The sequence below is a fragment of the Diceros bicornis genome, chromosome 24, assembly GCF_020826845.1.
Source record: "Diceros bicornis minor isolate mBicDic1 chromosome 24, mDicBic1.mat.cur, whole genome shotgun sequence".
NCBI classification, from domain to species: Eukaryota; Metazoa; Chordata; class Mammalia; order Perissodactyla; family Rhinocerotidae; genus Diceros; species Diceros bicornis.
The window spans coordinates 47,165,710-47,184,446 of NC_080763.1; the positions used below are offsets into that span (position 1 = coordinate 47,165,710).

Here is an 18,737-nt window from a genome sequence, read left to right on the forward strand (position 1 = left end):
TTATTATTTGCTTAACTTTAGGAAAATTCTCATAAGTTTTACCCTGCTTACTTCACTGTATTGGCTGTTGTGACTATCAAATGAAATAGGAATCAGAAAATGCTTGGAGGGCCGTCCCCATGGATTAGCGGTTAAGTGCGCGCGCTCTGCTACTGGCAGCCCGGGTTCAGATCCTGGGCGTGCACCAACGTGCCGCTTCTCCGGCCACGCTGACGCCGCGTCCCACATACAGCAACTAGAAGGATGTGCAGCTACGACATACAACTATCTACTGGGGCTTTGGGGGAAAAAAAAAGGAGGAGGATTGGCAATGGATGTTAGCTCAGAGCAGGTCTTCCTCAGCAAAAGGAGGAGGATTAGCATGGATGTTGGCTCAGGGCTGATCTTCGTCACCAAAAAAAAAGAAAATGCTTGGAAAACTGGATATGTTGTACTGATCTCGGGCATTATTATTCCAGCATTGAATTGGGGCTGTATTGGAGAAAAGACGATATTTTGCTGCTCTTCCATTCTTGTCACTCATTCCTTCCTTGCAAATTTTTCTTTTTCATAACTCATTCATTCATTCAGTAAATACTTACTGAGCACCTCTGTTGTGCCTGACCCTTTTCCAGGTGCCGGGGGCTAGAGAGGTGAGCGGGGCAGATGTGGGCTCTGGTCTTGTGGAGCTCACAGACCAGTGGTGTTGGAGGGGGTCAGGCAGAGATGACCAGTCAACAGAAAAGAAAGAGGATGTGTGGAGAAAGTAAAGCAGAGGGAGGGGATGTGAGAGAGTGCTCAGTGGGGGCAGGGAGGCCACTTTAGGGAGTGGGCAGGTAAGGCCTTTTGAGGAGGGGACATTTTAGCAGAGACCTACATGTTGAGAAGAATCAAAAGCTGAGTGACATCTGGAGAATGAGCATTCCAGGCAGAAGGAGCAGCCAATGCCAGAGCCCCTGGGTGAGGAGGAGTTGGGTATATTTCGATAGAAGAGGGCTTAGAGGTCGGTCAGCCAACTCTAGACATTGGAAACCCACGGTTCAAAAATACTGTAAATCCGGCATCCCAAGAAGTTTCTTCTCTGGAGCTTTGAAAGTCTCCATAGACCTAAAGGGCTAAAATATCCCTCCAGGTCTAATCAGGTACAGAGCATCCACCTGCAGCTGTCGATTGTCTGTCAGAGATGTAACCGTGATAATGGAAAGGGCCCAGGACTGGAGAGAGAAGACCCAGAGTCAAATCTCACCTGTGTGATCTTGGGCAAGTCTTGTGACCCTGTGGCCCTCAGTACCTTCATCTAAAAGTTGGGGATGATGCCACCTATCTTTAAATGAGTGAGTGAGCACTTCACAGATTATAACGTGCTGTGTGAGGATTGAGTATTTTTATCGAGGGAAGCTTTGACTCCAAAGTGCCAAGCAGTATGGGTCTGAGGGTGGTACAGATGAGAGGGGCTGTATAGCTGTGGCTCTGAGTGCTGGGGAGGCTGAGGAGGCTGGGGGCATCCAGCTGTGGATCTGTTTCTCCACACAGTGAGTGTGTTTCTGTGTCTGGGACTGGTTCACTGTTGTCCTGCTAAAGCGTGTCTTTACTGTTTCACATTCCATCCATCCTGGCGGGCTTCCTTGGTCAGGATGTTTCCAGTGACACCTTTTCCACACTCTAATCCAGTCCGCTCTCTCCCTCTTCTCATTGAGACCCACAGATTAGCACCTAATCACATGTGATTTTGTGTCTCTTCACTGTTTCTTTTGCCTCCCTGGCTAGATCATAAGCTACTTGGAGTAAGAACTGTTTTTAATATTCTTTCCACTCCTCCATAGTATTTATCACAAAATAAATTACAGGGGCCAGTGCATATTGAAGTACACTTTGACTTAAAATGCTCAAAAGTGATCTTAATGATATCTAGTTTACTTTCTCTGTTTAATTAATCTCCAGCTATAATTTTTCCTGGAAGTTCCTTGTTCCCACTATTAAACATGACTTCTCGTTGGCATAGCTAGGCATTGAAAGAATTATAAGTGTTTTGTTCCTTAGCCCCCAGGTTTCCTTGATGCCAAGTAAACATTTCAGTTGCCTGCCTGAAGATCATCTGTGGAAACCTTGGCCATGGCATCCATATCAGAGCCTGTTACCTTCAGAGAGTTCTGCCCTTTGTATTATCTCCTCAATGCCATTCCCACAAAGATCCAGAAGGGTTTCCGCTCTATCGTGGTCTACCTCACAGCCCTCGATACCAATGGGGACTACATTGCCGTGGGCAGCAGCATCGGCATGCTCTATCTGTACTGCCGGCACTTCAACCAGATGAAAAAATACAACTTTGAGGTGAGTCTTGCTCTTCTTTACGCCTTAGCGTGCGTGAGCCGTGGCTCATTTTTAACATGCCTGTGAGTTCTAGGGTGGGATAGTTTACTTCTGATTTGCTAGAATATGGCCGTAGTACCTCACCCATACAATACTTTAAAACCGTCTTTAAGTGAGGTGTAATATAACCAGAATAGTTGATGTTTTTAACTTTTTTTCCTGCCTCCAAAAATCTAGCATCACTTTAAAGAACATTTTAGTGTTTAACACTTAATAGAAAACGTTGGAAGTAGGTGTTTTTTTTAAATGTCGTGTTTCTCAAAGTACCTTGACCGACTTACTTGAATAATCTCTAGTTATTCTGTTGAAATTATTGTGCAAAAAAAGATTAGTATCATTATTGGCTCGCTGCCGGAACATGTACGTCTTAAATAAGATCACTTTTGGAGAACACTGCCGTTGGGATCCTGACCGACCTCTGTTCTGTGTTGGTTGACTTCGGCATGTCTGTGTGTTGTAGATGTTGGTAGGCACCAAGTATTGATGGACCATCTTTGAATTCACCCATTTAGTCAGTGTCTGTGGTTTGTTAAGTACATGGCTTTTGTGAGAGACTCAAGGGTGACTGAGTTGTGGCTTCTACCTCATGGCCTCGTGGAGCTCTACTCTGTGGTTAGTGGGCTGTTACAGACTAAGACAAGGCTTTTGTGTTTAAGAGAAATGTTTATGAATATCTGTATTTTAATCATTATCAACTTATTAAATTTTTAATTTAAAAATTACTTTTTCTTATGCCTCTGTGCTCAATTTAAAATAACAAAAATGGTAGGCCGGCTCCGTGGCTTAGCGGTTAAGTGCGCGTGCTCCGCTACTGGCGGCCCGGGTTCAGATCCCAGGCACGCACCGACGCACCGCTTCTCCGGCCATGCTGAGGCCGCGTCCCACATACAGCAACTGGAAGGATATGCAACTATGACATACAACTATCTACTGGGGCTTTGGGGGAAAAAAAAGGAGGAGGATTGGCAATAGATGTTAGCTCAGAGCCGGTCTTCCTCAGCAAAAAGAGGAGGATTAGCACGGATGTTAGCTCAGGGCTGATCTTCCTCGCACACAAAAAAAATAATAACATAACAAAAATGGTTAGCATGCATATAGCACTTACTGTGTGCCAGGCATTATTCTAAACCTTACATATATTAACTAATTTCATCCTCACAGATACTCTGAGGGAGATGTTATTATTATCATCCCCATTTTACTAGGGAGACAACGGAGGCACAAAGAGATTAAGTGATTTGCTGAAGGTCAGGCAGTTAGTAAATGGTGACACCATTGTCTGAACTTGGGCAGATTGGCTCTAGAGTCTATATTAATAGTTTTGTGTAAAAATTAGAATTATTGCTATTTCTTTTCTTTGATTCATAGCTCATGGACTTGACTGATCAAATTCACCAAACATTTAAGACCATTACATGGTTAATCTTTGAAATTATAAATTAGTGTATCTGAAATCTCTCAGATACCTCAAACACCTAACAAAGACATATGATTCTAAGAGTGAACCTCTAACAGGGTAAACCAAAGAAATCCATGCCCAGACACATCATAATTAACTGCTAAAACTAAAGACAAAGAAAAATCTTAGAAGTAGCCAGAGAAAAATGATACATTATCAGTAGGGAACCATGATTTGCATGACTGCAGATTTCTCATCAGAATCCATGGGGGCTAGAAGACAGTGGTATAGCATTTTTAAAGTTCTGAAAGAAAAGATTTCTCAACTCAGAATTCTTTTCTCAGTGAAAATATCTATCAGGAAAGAAGGTGAAATAAAAATATTCTCAGATGAAGGAAAACTAAGGGGATTCATTGCCTGCAGACCTGCTCTATAATAATTGCTTCAGAAAGTTCTTCAGACAAAAGGGAAATGATACCAGAAGAAAACTTAGAACATTGGGAATGAAGGAAGAATAGTAGTAAATATCTGGGCAAATATGTTAGACTATTTTTCTCATCTTGTATTCTTTAAAATATACTTGACAGCAAAAATTATAACATTGTCAAATCGAGTTTTCAATGTGTATAGATGTAGATACATAAGACAACTCCTAACATAAGAGGGGAGAGTAAGGTATGTGGTGATAAGGGTTCCACATAGGAGAGTAACCTATGTGGTGATAAGGGTTCTCATTCTGCTTGAAGAGGTAAAATATTGAGTCTAAATAGATTTTGAAAAGTTAAGAGCAATCATTAAAATAACTGTAAAACATCATATAGTAAAAATCACTATGGACATATCAAAATGGAATTTTAAAAAATGTTCATACAACTCACAGGAAAGCAAGAAAGGGGAAACAGAAGAAGGAAAACCAGGAGGAACAAATAAAATGATAGACCTAAATCAAAACATACCAATAATTATATTAAATGGAAATGGTCTACATGTATCAATTAAAAGACAGAAATTTTCTGAATGGAGGAAAAAAAACCATGAACCAACTATATGTTGTCTATAAGAAACTCAATTTAAATATAACAATATAGGTGAGTAAAAGGTAAAAGGATAAAAAAAGATATGCCATGGAAACACTAATCAAAAGAAAGTTAGGGGCCGGCCTGGTGGCACAAGCGGTTAAGTGCCTACGCTCCACTGCAGTGGCCTGGGGTTCGCCATTTTGGAACCCTGGGTGTGCACCGACACACCGTTTGGCAAGCCCTGCTGTGGCGGCGTCCCATATAAAGTAGAGGAAGATGGGCACGGATGTTAGCCCAGGGCCAGTCTTCCTCAGCAAAATGAGGAGGATTGGCAGATGTTAGCACAGGACTGATCTCCTCACAAGAAAAAAAAGAAAGTAAGTTAGAGTGGCTGTTTTTGATAGCAAAGTAGTCTTCTGAGGAAAGAAATAACCAGGGATAAAGACACACATTACATAATGATAAAAGGATCATTTCCCCAAGAAGACATGCAGTCCTAAATCTGTATGCACCTTAACAAGAGAGCTTCACAATACATGAAGCAAAAACTGACGTAACTGAAAGAAGAAATAGACAAATCCACAACTATAGATGGAAACTTCAACAGCCCTCTCTCAGTAATAGAAGTAGTAGACAGAAAATCAACAAGGCTACACAAGAACTGAGCAGCACTATCAACCAGTGCTGTCTAATTGATGTTTACAGAGCATTCTACCCAGCAACAGCTGAATACACATTCTTCACAAGTGTACGTGGAACATTCACTAAGATAGACCATATTCTGGGTCATAGAACACACCATAACATTTAAATTAGACCAGGCTTTCCAGGCCCTTGTGCTTTACTTGGTTTTGTTTTTTTTCACTTTTTAATTGAAGTATAATTTACCTGAAGTGTACAGATCTCAAGGGTACAAGTTGATGAATTTGTATGTGTGTATACATCCGTGTAATCACCCAGATCAAGATATAGAACATTTCCAGCAGCCCAGTAGACTCCCTTGTGCCGCCTCCCAATCAGTACTCCTCCCCAAGAGACTTCCTCTTCTGACTTCTAACACTACAGAGTCATTTTGCTAGCCCCTTGGGTTTTAATTCACTCTTGGGTAACCTTTGGCATTAAGGTTTAGCATGCATTAGTGGAATTTGGACCCCTCACTCAGGTTGCAATTGCAACCCAGTTCTCTTTTATAAAATGCATATGTTTCATTGATCACCATTTTATTGTCCTTTTTCTTTGAAGCTATATAACTATTTTTAAAATTTCAGCTACTAAACTCAAAAAAACTTAAAAAAACAAGAGTTTAGTGCTCCCCAGAATGAAACTACAAATTATACCCAACTGCCGGTTTTATAGTTTCACCCAGAATTAGTTTTCTGTTTATTATATGGTGAGTCCTATGAGCTTGGAAGAAACGTGATATGCTAAGACAGCCTCCACAGGAACAACCAGAGTTAGGGGGAATCTAGTACAAATAACTGGGCCCAGCAGACTAGAAAGAGACTCTGTGAAAAATCTTATGTATACATTTCTAGCTGTTTTTCCCTTACTGAGAGACTGTAAAAAAATGTATTTTACTGGGGCCAAAATCCACACTTGGCAGCACTCAGTATCAAAAGCATTTTTGAGTACCCATTTGGTATAGAATACAAACATAATTGTAGAGTATCACAAAGGAAGTAGAAAAGAAAAATTCTGTTTTGGAATGAACACAGAATTTGGAGTTAGAATGTTAAGGTTTGAAAGCAAAGCTAAATATCTGTATGTAAAACACGTAGGAAAAGATCTGGAGGAATACCCACAAACTATTCATCATGCTTACTTAACTCTAGGTAGGGGTCGAGAATGGGATAGGGTAAGGGGAAGGGTATGAAGGGGAAGTTGTGGGGTTTTTTTCTGTTTTTTGTTTTTCACTTTAAATACTGTGGAATTATTAGAATTTTTTGCTAGTAAGAATGTATTCATATATTACTTATATAAACACAACACAAAGATTTGTTTTGAGCTTTGGCTGTCAGTCATTAGCTTTGTGATTCCAGAGACGAATAAAATATTTATGTTGTTTTTATTGTCATTTTCACCTTTAGAGCTGGCTGGGTCTTAGAATTGTTTGGTGCAATCCCCATGTTTTATAGATAAGAAACAGTAAGATTCCCACTCTAGGCCACATAGCTGGTTGCCTAACCATTGTGCTCATTTCCTATGAGAGAAGGCAGAGCTTCCACAAGAGTCTGGATTTAGAGGACAATAGAAACCAGATTCAGGACCTCTTTGGAATTTCCAAGTAAAAATTGAAAGATGCATTAACTAGTTTAATTTAGGGAAAATCTAAGATTTTATGGGAAAGTAAATAAAAATAAAAGTTAGTTTACTCTCTAATAAATCCATGTATGACATGGATGAAAGATCATGTTTTTTAATTAAATTATGTTTCTAAAGAAGTTAAAGCAGACTTTTTATGTGGTAAATATAGCCTGGCATGTGTTTTCAAGAATAATGCTTTTGGAAACCTTCATTTCTACACAAGTTAGTAGGAGAGGGCAGAGGGAGACACAAGAAAATCTCCCTAGCTAGTGCCAAAAACACTAAGAAAATGTGAGGAGCTGATAACAGAACAAAAATGTTGTAAACTTGTTAAATATATGGGTGTGACATACATAAGAATAGACCAGAAAGATAACTTGATCTAAGTTTCTAATTTTCTGTTTTGAAATTAAGTATATGATCTCTCTCTTCTTAGCATTCAGCACGTTGTTGAAATGTCATGGATTTGTCTTTGCACCAGCAGCAGCAATGCTAGTTCTCATTTCAGCAACCTTTCCACACTTGCTCTCCCAGTGAACTCATTCAATAAGTATTTATTGAGTGCTTACTATGTTCCAGGCCCATTATAGGTCCTGGAGATGCAGTAGAGAACACAGCAGATGAAATCCCTGCCCTCAGGGAGCTTAGAGTCTACTGGGAGAGCCAGGAAAATGAATAAGAGAAGTGCACACATACTCCAATGGGGAGAAGTGTGAGGGGAAGGTAACCCAGAGAGGGGGTGAGGAGTGCCAGCAGGAGTGGTTACACTTTTCAACAGGAAGTTCAGGGAGGACCTGACTGAGCAGGTGACAATTGAACAAAGACCTAAAGAGAGTGGACAGCATGCCATGCTGATGTATCTGGATAGAGTATTCCAGGGGAAGGAAGGAGAGGCCGGAGCATGGGGACATTCTGGGATGTTTTCCAGTTAGAAAATTCCTGCTTCAGAATGTTACGAATGTTTCATTGACTTTTACCTGGTATATTTTTAAAAGTGATGGAGAACTGAGAGCTTTTGTCTTACCATATCAGCCAAAGGTGTGTTTGCTTAATGACTTGACTTGTCTTTCCCTGTGGAAGTAACCCTTTGATCAGTTGATTAGGATCCTGTGATCTAAATTCTGGTGTGTCAGTAGCATTACAATATAGGGTTTCGCTGGTGACCTCAGTATGGATTGCTTTAATTCATTAGTTGCTGGGAATTTAGCTTTCAAATTTTTTTTACACTGATGCACAGTAAAAAAAAAAAAAAAAAAAAAAAATTATTAGATGTTCATTCTCCCTAAATTGACCTAAGTTCAATTTAATTTCGACAGGGTTTTTTTTTTTTTTTTTGTGAGTAAGATCAGCCCTGAGCTAACATCTGCCAATCCTCCTCTTTTTGCTGAGGAAGACTGGCCCTGGGCTAACATCCGTGCCTATCTTCCTCCACTTTATATGGGACGCCGCCACAGCATGGCTTGCCAAGCGGTGCATCGGTGCGCACCCGGGATCCGATCTGGCGAACCCCCGGGCCACCACAGAGGAGCGCGCGCACTTAACCACTTGCGCCACCAGGCCGGCCCTCGACAGTTTTTTTAATGGCAATTGACAGGCTGATTTTAAAATGTTTACGAAATGGTAATGGGTCAAGAATAGTCAAGATACGAATGGAAGAAGATGGGAGAAGATGCTCTACTGGGTAACAAGATGCTATAAAGCTTCAGTAATTAAGGCAGTGTGGTATTAGCATAAGAATAGATCAATAGATCATTGGAACAGAATAGAGAAGTCAGAAAACCCACAAGTATATGAACACTTGAGTTTATTGCAAAGGTGGCACTACAGAGCTTTTCCAGTAAGTGGTGTGGGACAATTGGATATGCATATGGAGAAAAAAATGGAACTTGATCCCTACCTCACTTCATATGGTTATTTTGTCTCAGCACTTTAAAGGTATTTTACTGTTGTCTCTTGACTGCTGAGACTTCTGCTGGTTGTCTAATTGTTTTCCTTTATAGATAACATGCTTAATCTCTCTCTTTACCATCTTCTCTAGTGATAGAGTCCCAGGCCTTAGGGACTTCCTTCAAGTCCAGTGGACAGACCCTACTCCAGTCTGCCCTCTGGAGTTGAGATTATTCCAGAAAAGCAGATGCCTTTGTTTAACTTTTAGATCTTTAAAAAGCTGTATAAACATTCAAACTTTAATTGGTGGTTCTTTGGTAGTAAAAGAAGGAAATAGTGAAACAATTCTTAAGAATTGAATGAATTCCTAACTTATTTGAGTCTTAAATATTTCTAAATATTTCAGATCTATTGGTTATTTGATATGCTAGCAGTTTCTACTGAAGGTTCATAAAAAAGAAGCTCATAAAAAACGCCTTGTCAGACTGCACAGTTCCCATGAACCTGCTCAGAAAGAGCACTGTTCCCCTGGTGCAGTTTTGTCTTGTGTATGAAGGGAAAGCTGCCTGCCAAGGAGCCTAAGAAGGTTGCTGAATGCTGTCCTAATGGTGAAGTGGTTGTCCAGAAAACCGTTGCTGGCATCTTTCAAATCAAACTTTTTTTCCTTAAGTTTCTTGATTACTGGATTTCTGTTTAAGGAAGTTAAGTTGCCACAACAAGGCAACAAGAAGTGCCCCCTAGGAAGTTGGAAATCAGGGAAATAAAAGAGGTAAACGCACAATAGATGAGATCTGAGATGGACAAAGTCTCCTTAAAGAGACAGAAGTGGCTCCCAAGCCAGAATAAGACTGAACTGTTCCCATATCAAAAGAAAAGAGAATGTGACAGAAGGAAGAGCATTATAGTCTGCTGTGTAACTTGGGAAAACTAAAAATCAGGCTGAATTACCTGTGCAGCTGAGGGTGGGGGGATCCTTTGAGAACTGTGATGCCCTCCCTTGGTGTGGCTGGCTCTAATGCTTACCGTGGTTTGATCAGAAATTGCTCCATGCATGCCAGGCGGCTTTTGGACTAAAACTTGCTGTCCTTGTACAGTGGCCCGTGGAGGAAGAATATACTGGTTGTAGCTACATGAGCGTTCTGGTTTGTATAATCGTTAATTTGTTGTAAAATAATAAATTGGCTTTTTAGCTTAAACTTCCACTTCTCGTGCATTAGATGATCATGAGACAACCTCCCTGGGCTGAGCAACAACATACCAAAAAGATTGAGTATCTAGGTCAGGAAGGCCTAGGTTGAGGGCCACGCCCTTCGTGTGCTTATTCAACAATGCGAATCTGTGTGTTAGGCACAACTACACTTTTTAGTGTATAAGGTCATGCACATGTGGTAAAGCTATGGATAAAAGCAAGGGAGTAATTAATCCCAATTTCAGAGGGCTTCAAAGGTGCTCTTGATGTTCCCTTTCTCAAGCTAGATGGGGACTCCGTGAATGCTCATTTTATAATAACTCTTTAAGCTGTTGTATATAGTCGTGTATATGTGATCTTATTTCGTTATTTTAAAAAAATGAAAACAGAGAATACCATACGATGAGGCACTTAGTAGTCAGCGGACTGGCATCCTGAAGGCAGCAACCTTGCCTGCCCTCCCCTCTTGTGCACCTGTCAGAGCTGACTTGGTCCTTCCCATGACCCACCTGTGTGTGTGTGCAGTGCCGACAATGCTTGTTCCTAAATTTGTTGATGGGCCTTACTCCTTTTCCTGGACTGTGAGACCCTGAAAGCAGCAGCCTTGCTTATGTCCCCCACAACAAGCACAGTGCAGCCATCAGTCAGCACTTAACTGCTTAACCCTTCTTCCGTGTCCATCTCGTTTGAAACTAGCAATTCTTTTGAGCAGGCTGTTTGATGTTGTTAAGGTCTGTCTCTATTTGTAGACTTGTATGAAAAACAGTACTAGATTGGTGTTTTAATGAAGTTAGTGCAGTAAAAATCTCATTTTTAAATAATGTGTTAAATGAAGGATTGGTTTTATGAAATAGAAATACCGCTTAGGGGCCAGCCTGGTGGCGTAGCGGTTAAGTGCACACGCTCTGCTGGGGTGGTCTGGGGTTCGCAGGTTTGGATCCCGGATGCGCACCAACGCACTGCTTGTCAAGCCGTGCTGTGCGGCATCCCATATAAAGTGGAGGAAGATGGGCACAGATGTTAGCCCAGGGCCAATCTTCCTCAGCCAAAAAGAGGAAGGTTGGCAATAGATGTTAGCTCAGGGCTAATCTTCCTCACCAGAGAAAAAACAAATACTGCTTAAAAATATATTAATGGTGGATTTGAGCCTTGAGTGTTTGGGTATCCTACAAGAGGTGTTCTGTATCCTGAGTCAAAAAAAAATAACCCTCAAATATTTTGTCTCTTTAAATAAAATGGAATTTTTGTCAATGTCTTTTACTCTGTATGTCACTTACTAATAACCTGATCTCAATTACTCTCTCCTGCTGTGGGGAGCATAATTGATGAGCACTCTGAATCCACCACTATGTTTGTTCCAAGGCCATGCTTCCTACTGGCTGCTTCCAGCCAGTGACTGTGCACAGCTGGGACGCTAAGGCAGGCTCATTCCTGTGAAATAGGTGACTCCTCTGACAGGTGACTTTGGCTTGGAGTGTCCCTGTTGGCTTGGCCAAAACTTTCCTAATCTGCGTTGCAGTCTGAGATTTACCTCACCAACCCTACTTCTTCCCTCTCTCCTTCCCACGTTGCAAACCTGCATTGTGATCTGACAATTCTTCCTGCCTCTTCTAACTGCTTCTCCTTTTCCTTCACAGGTGTTTCCCCAAATAAATGCCTCACGTGTCTAATTCCATCTTTAGGGCTTGTTTTTCAGTGAAAAAGCTAGTAATGCAATAGTATAGTTCAATCTTTTAAGGCTTCTATAGCCTTACTGATTTTTTTTATCTGCTTGTTCTGTCAATTACTGTGAGAGGAGTGTTGAAATCTCCAACTGAAATTGTGCATTTATTTTTCTCATTTCAATTCTGTCAGTTTTTGCTTCATGTTTTATTTTTTTATTGTGGTAAAATATACATAACATAAAATTTACTGTTTTAACCATTTTTAAGTGTATAGTTCAGTGGCATTAAGTACATTCACACTGTTGTCTTGCTTCATGTATTTTAAAGCTCTATTAGCAGATACCTTTACATTTAGGAATGTTATGTCTTCTTATTGAATTGATCTTTTTATCACTATAAAGTGTCTCTTTTTATCTCTGGTAATATACCTTTTTCTGGTATTAATATAGCTACTCCTGCTTTCTTATAATTAGAATTTGCATGGTATATCTTTCTCCATTCTTACGTTTAGTTTATCTATGCCTTTACACCTAAAGTACATTTCTTTGTATCTAAAATAGCCTGAAGTTGTCTTACTTTTTTATCCAGTATGACAATCTCTACCTTCCAATTGGTATATTTAGACCATTTATATTTAATGTAATTATTAACATGGTTGGGTTTAAGTCAAGGTTTCTCAACCTTGATGCGATTGACATTTTGGTCTGGGGCTGCTGTCCTGTGTATTGTAGGATGTTTAGCAGCATCCCTGGCTTGTACCTACTAGACGAGAGTAGTATCTCCCCAGTTGTAGCAACCTCCAGACATTGCCAAGTATCCCATGGGGGCGGGGGGAGCAAAATTGCCCGCAGTTAGGAACCATTGGTTAAGTCTACCAACTTGGTCATTGTTTTCTACTTATCCAGCCTATATACACCTTGTTATTTTTATTTCTTTTCCTACTGCCTTTTAGAGTAATTATCTTTTCATATTTCTATTTTATGTGGACTATGGCTAATTAGGCTCTGCCTATTTTATCTTTTTGGTAGTTTTTTAGGGTTTACAATATGTGTCCTTTAACTTATCTCAGTTGTGAAATAATAAGAAATATATATATTGATTTCTGCCCCCAGTTCCCAGCATAGAGCTCCTAAAACCCTTATAATTTCCTAAGTGATAATACTAGGAGCATCTCTCATTCTAATATTTGCCTTTGACCTGTCCCTGACACAGGACTCCTGAAACCCTAAGTGATAAGAGCATTAGGAGCATCTTTTGTTCTAGTGAGGTGACTCTGGGTGGGCTTCTGGATGGGGGTTGTTCACCAGAAAGACCAAGTCATGATTAGAAGCTTGGAATTTTTAGCCCCCCTTCCCAACTTCTTCGGAGAGGGGAGAGGGGCTGGAAATAGAGTTAATAATTGATTATGCCTACATGAGGAAGCCTCCATAAAATCCCAGTAGTACAGGGTTTGGGGAGCTTCCAGGTTGGCGAACACATCCACACTGGAGGGTGATGTACCCCAACTCCATAGGGACAGAAGCTCCTGCTCTCGGGACTCTCTCAGATCTCACCGTATGTATCTCCTCCGTCTGGCTGTTCATCTATATCCTTTATCATGTCCCTTAATAAACTTGTCAGCACAAGTCAGTGTTTCCCTGAGTTCTATGAGCCACTCTAACAAATTAATTGAACCTGAGGAGGGGGTCATTGGAAGCTCTGATCTATAGCCAGGTGATAAGAAGCACAAGTGATAACCTGGGCTTGCCACTGGTATCTGAAGTGGGAGTGGGGGGGGCGCAGACTTGTGGGACTGAGCCCTTACCTGTGGGATCTGACATTATCTGCAGGTAGATAGTGTCAGAATTGAGTTAAATTGTAGGCTACACAGCTGGTGTCAGAGACTTGCTTGTTGTTGTGAGGAAAACCCCCTCCACATCCAGAAGTGTCGCAAGTGAAGTGTTCTGTGTGAGAGTAAAGAAAGATTCACAGGTGGAAAGCTGAGTTTTTCCTTTACATCAGTCTACCCTCAAGTAATATTACATCACTTCACAGATAATATTAAGAACTGTACAACAGTTTTATTTCACTTTGAGATTTTTTTGTTGCCAGTAGGTAAAAATATAGTTGATTTTTGTATATTTCACTTATGTCCTATTTTGTAGATTTCTTATGGTTTTCTACATGGATGATCATGTCTGCCTGGAAGAAAGAGTTTTACTTCATCTTTTCCAATCTTTATGCCTTTAATTTTTTTTCCTAACTTACTGCATAGGCTAGGACCCCCAGCATAGTGCTCACAGTGAGAGAGGACATCTTTGCCTTAGCATTTAGTCTTTCACCATTACATTAGCTGTAGATTCCTCATAGATGCTTTTTATTTCTACATATTTCTATTCCTAGTTTTCTCAGAGTTTTTATCTTGAATGAGTATTGAAGTTTGTCTAATACTTTTTCTGAATCTGTTGAGATGATATGATTTTTCTCCTTTATTCTATGAATATGTTATGTTATCATATGCATTGAGTTTTGGTTATTAATCCAACTGTGCATTACTCTTATAAACCCATTTTGTCATGATATTTATCCTTTTTTTAAATCTTGCTGTATTCATTTTAATAATATTTTCTTAAGATTTTTTGTGTCTGTGTTCATGAAGGATATTGATCTGTAGTTTTCTTATGATGTCTCTGCCTGGCCTTTCTCATCACACATGTAACTGTCTAGTATTTTAGTTCCACTTTTAACTACTCAAATTGGACATTATCATTATAGTATTTTATAGTCATTGTTTAGAGTTCCTCACATTTTTTTTTTTTTATAATTTTATTTATTTATTTATTTTTCCCCCAAAGCCCCAGTAGATAGTTGTATGTCATAGTTGCACATCCTTCTAGTTGCTGTATGTGGGACGCGGCCTCAGCATGGCCCGAGAAGCAGCGCGTCTGTGCGCGCCCGGGATCGGAACCCGGGCCGCCTGCATCGGAGCGCACGCACTTAACCGCTAAGCCACGGGGCCGGCCCTAGAGTTCCTCACATTTTTACCAACTTCTTTACCCACCATACGTTGTTACATCTCAGTTCTTCCCTTTGCCACCATTTTCCTTCTTTCTGGAGTACATCCTTGACTAGTTCTTGTGTTGAGGTCTTTTGGTGGTAAGTACTCTCTATTTTTTGTTTGAATGTCTCTCTGTCTTTGAATTGTTTAGAGAGGCATACTATTCAAGGCTAACAGTTTTTTTCTCTTAGCACTTTGAAGATGATATTTCACTGTCTTCTGGATTCCATTGTTGCTGTTGAGTCTGTTTTTTAATAATTATTCATATTTAGTTATTTGTGTTTCTTTGACTTATTAATCTCTTCTTACTGTCTTTGAGGTTTTACTGTTTCACTACAAGGTGTATATTTCTTTTCATTAGTCTTGTTCAAAGCTTGTGTTGAGGATACAGGTCTTTCATCAATTTTGCATGATTTTTAGTCCTTACCTCTGGAGATATTGCCTTCCCATACCCTCTCTTTTTTTTCCTCCTGGAATCCCAATTAGATGTAGGTTGGACATTCATATTCTATCCTTTGTGACTCTTAACTTCTCTTTCATATTTTTTATCTTTTCATCTCTCTCTGTTGCACAGATCTGTCATCTAGTTCAATAATTTTCTTTCAGCTGTGACTAATCTGCTATTTAATCCACCCACTGATATTTGAAATTCTTTTGATTCTTTTTCATTTCTATCTGACTATTTCTGATGGTAGCTTACTCTTATGTTTCAATTTCCTTTTATATTTCTTAAAAAATTTTAAGCATATTTCTTTTATGTCCTGGGTCTGTTCAATCTAAATGAAATACTTGGGTGTGAGTGAGGGGTCATCCAATTCTATTAGTGGTTTTTTTTAGTTATTTCTTCTTCATGGGACCTATTTTCCTGTAATTTCTACTTATGAGCTATGTGCTGATCCTAATATGTGTGAATGCTGAGGGATCTGGGTGAGACTGTGTTCCACAGATGGGGTTTATGTTCACTCTTCCAGGCACCTTGGAGTGCTGCTAACATGGAAGCACTTCAGATAAACTGCCTGGCATGGAGCTTCCTTTGAGTGGAAAGAGAGAATAAATTCAAACTCTCATGCTCAAGAGGGCAGGCTTGTGATTACAGATTCTTAGGAAAGGTTCTTCCTTTTTATTCACTCCAATCAATGCCTGAGATCAGACACAGTTCCTTGTCAGTTCCATTTGCCAGCAAATCTGTTTTTCCCTAGTTTACACTTTTGCTGAGGGTTAGGTCTTCAGGGGTTCTGGCTTTTGCAGGGGGTATCAGTTCCAGCCTCCCACCTCATCTGGCTTGAAGCCTCATCCTCGTTAACTCTGCTCAGCTCATAAACCAAGGTTCTAGGTGTTGGTCAGATAGTCCCAAGGTAGCCTATAGCTCCAGGGCTGGCTTCTATTCTAGTTTGGCAATATTCTTTTTGTTTTTGGCTCCTGTAGATTTTCTTTACTTTCTAGATATCAGCTATGCATTTAAAAGGATGTTTTATGTATCTTAGCATTTTTAGGTGTTTAGAGAGGAATGTTTTTCAGACTAGCTAGACTATTATACTGTTGGTAGTTGAAGCCTCGTATTTTGTTTCTATCTGAAGTCTAGTTAAGTGTTGATAATCTGATTCTTGGGATATTTTGGTTCTTAAGTCAAGAAACATAAAACTTTTAATAATGATGTTAAATAACATAACTCAAGCTTAATACATTGGTTTATTAAAAGGCGTGGGTACAAGCACTGTATACTGATGTTCAGACTTCCAGCCCGAGTGATGATTTTTGTTTTGAAGCCATTCATTCAGAAAAATTATATAGCCATTTTATTTTTTTTTACTTTTTATTTTTTGTGAGGAAGATCAGCCCTGAGCTAACATCCATGCCAATCCTCCTCTTTTTGCTGAGGAGGACCGGTCCTAAGCTAACATCTATTGCCAATCCTCCTCCTTTTTTTCCCTTTTTCTCCCCAAATCCCCAGTAGATAGTTGTATGTCATAGTCGTACATCCTTCTAGTTGCTGTATGTGGGACGCGGCCTCAGCATGGCTGGACAAGTGGTGTGTCGGTGCGCGCCTGGGATCTGAACCCAGGCCACTGGTAGCGGAGCGCGCGCACTTAACTGCTAAGCCATGGGGCCGGCCCTACATAGCCATTTTAAATTTGTGCTGTGAAATGGCAAGATCTCCAAGAAATGATTTTGATTCCTGATGTGGTGGTGGTTTTTATAATTACAATTTCCCAGGGAAAATATTCTTTTTTCAACATCCTGCTGCCACGTCAAGATTATACATATCTAAAACATGTGGTGTCACTCTCTTTCCTCAAAGCAGCGCCCATGGATTCTGCTAATGGAACCATCACTTTCGTGTTTCTTCCTCTCCACAGGCTTAGCAAGCCTTCCATCTGCAAGGCCTGTGGTTCACTCACAAGAGGAAGCACAGGGCAGCGAGGCAGAGCAGGGCCTCTGGAGAGAGGCACACTTGAGTGTGAATCCTAACTCTTGACTCTGTAGCTATGCAACCTTACACAATCACCTAACCTTTGTAAAATGAGGGCAGCTGCGCACCTGCCTTCATGGTCGTTTGAGAATTCAAGGAGATAATGCACGTAAAGTGCTTAACAACTTGCTTGGTGCAGGGAAAGGCTCAATAAAGGAGAGCTGCTGTGCTTTCGTTGCTGCTGTCATCGTTCTAACCAGGTCTTAATAGAATCTTCTTTCTTCAACAGTGTTTACTGCCTTCGTGCCCGTTCTGTTTGCCAATTCTCTGGACTAGGCCCGTACTACCTCTGGGCTGAATTATTGCAATAGGCTCCCAGCTGGTCGTCCTGCTTGGCGCCCCCCCCACCCCCCCATCCTGCTCCTAATTGGGGTTATCAGAAACACCTTTGACTGATACACTGGCAAAATCAGGAATCTTCAGGGGCTCTCCTTTTCTTTCCTACAGCTTAAGATCCAAATCCCTTACCCTATATCACGATCTGGCACCAGATGCATTTATAGCCCATGAGAATACCCTGAAAGCTGTAAAAAAGTACCAGATGAAAGTGAGCTCCGTCGTTACCACCTCCACTGGCCATGGGCAGCTTTTCATGTGCTGTCTCATTGCTACAGCTCAGCTTTAAGAGGGCAGGCATGCAACCTACTTGAGTTTATATTGCTATAGCAGCTCTCTCGGTACCCTGAGGGTGGAAGGTATTCTTACATATTTGACAGATTGATTACCATCTAAGTTACTACATCAGAGAACAAAATGGGTTATTGGAGGTCTTGGCATATATCTTAGCAAGGTCAAAACGGTTTTAATTTTTCTGAATGAATGGTTTCAAAATAAAAAGTGATCACTCAGATGGGCTGGAAGCCTGAATATCTTTATGCAGTGCTTGTGCATGTCTTTTTAATAAACCAATGTATTAAGCTTGAGTTAATGTTATATAATATGATTATTGATCTAAGAACCAAAACGCGCCAGGAATCAGTTTATAAAGCACTTCTAGGTGTATTTGATCCCTGCAGCAAGCCTGTGTGACAGGTAGGCCATCGACTGCAGTGGTTGAATGACTTGTCTGCCTTGAGAGAGAAGAAAGCAGAGCTTGGGTCTAGGATAGCTCTTCTTACTTCAGGCTCCTGACTTTGGGGGGAAATACCTCTCTTGTCCAAGCTCCTTAGTACTCTTTTGACAGGAGCTCAGTATATTTATACTTGATCGATCAGCATTGCCTTCATCAGAAATGAGGGTTTTTATTTCGTCGTTTCAAAGATTAAAAACCTAGAAAGGAAAAGGAGGGTTTTTAACAGATTTATTTATCTTTCCGAGTTGTACACATTTCCAATCAGGAGTATGTATGTATAGGCTGCAGCCCGTTGAAGTTTTTCACTCCAACGGTAATGTCTTCCTTGTTTTACATTTTAAAAGCGG

General features: G+C 40.4%; 1 protein-coding gene across 4 annotated transcripts in view; it reads left to right on the plus strand.

Moving 5' to 3' along the window:
- Positions 1-18,737, plus strand: part of TECPR2 (tectonin beta-propeller repeat containing 2) — a 103,029-nt gene that overhangs the window by 8,977 nt on the left and 75,315 nt on the right. For 3 of the 4 annotated variants that reach the window (XM_058567746.1, XM_058567745.1, XM_058567744.1), the window contains exon 2: positions 2,020-2,310. In XM_058567746.1, coding sequence (XP_058423729.1) covers positions 2,092-2,310 — 219 coding nt within the window. In that variant the 5' untranslated portion in view covers positions 2,020-2,091. Of the gene's footprint in view, positions 1-851; positions 1,314-2,019; positions 2,311-18,737 lie in introns of those variants that run through there. The other variant, XM_058567743.1, reaches the window with a different exon arrangement.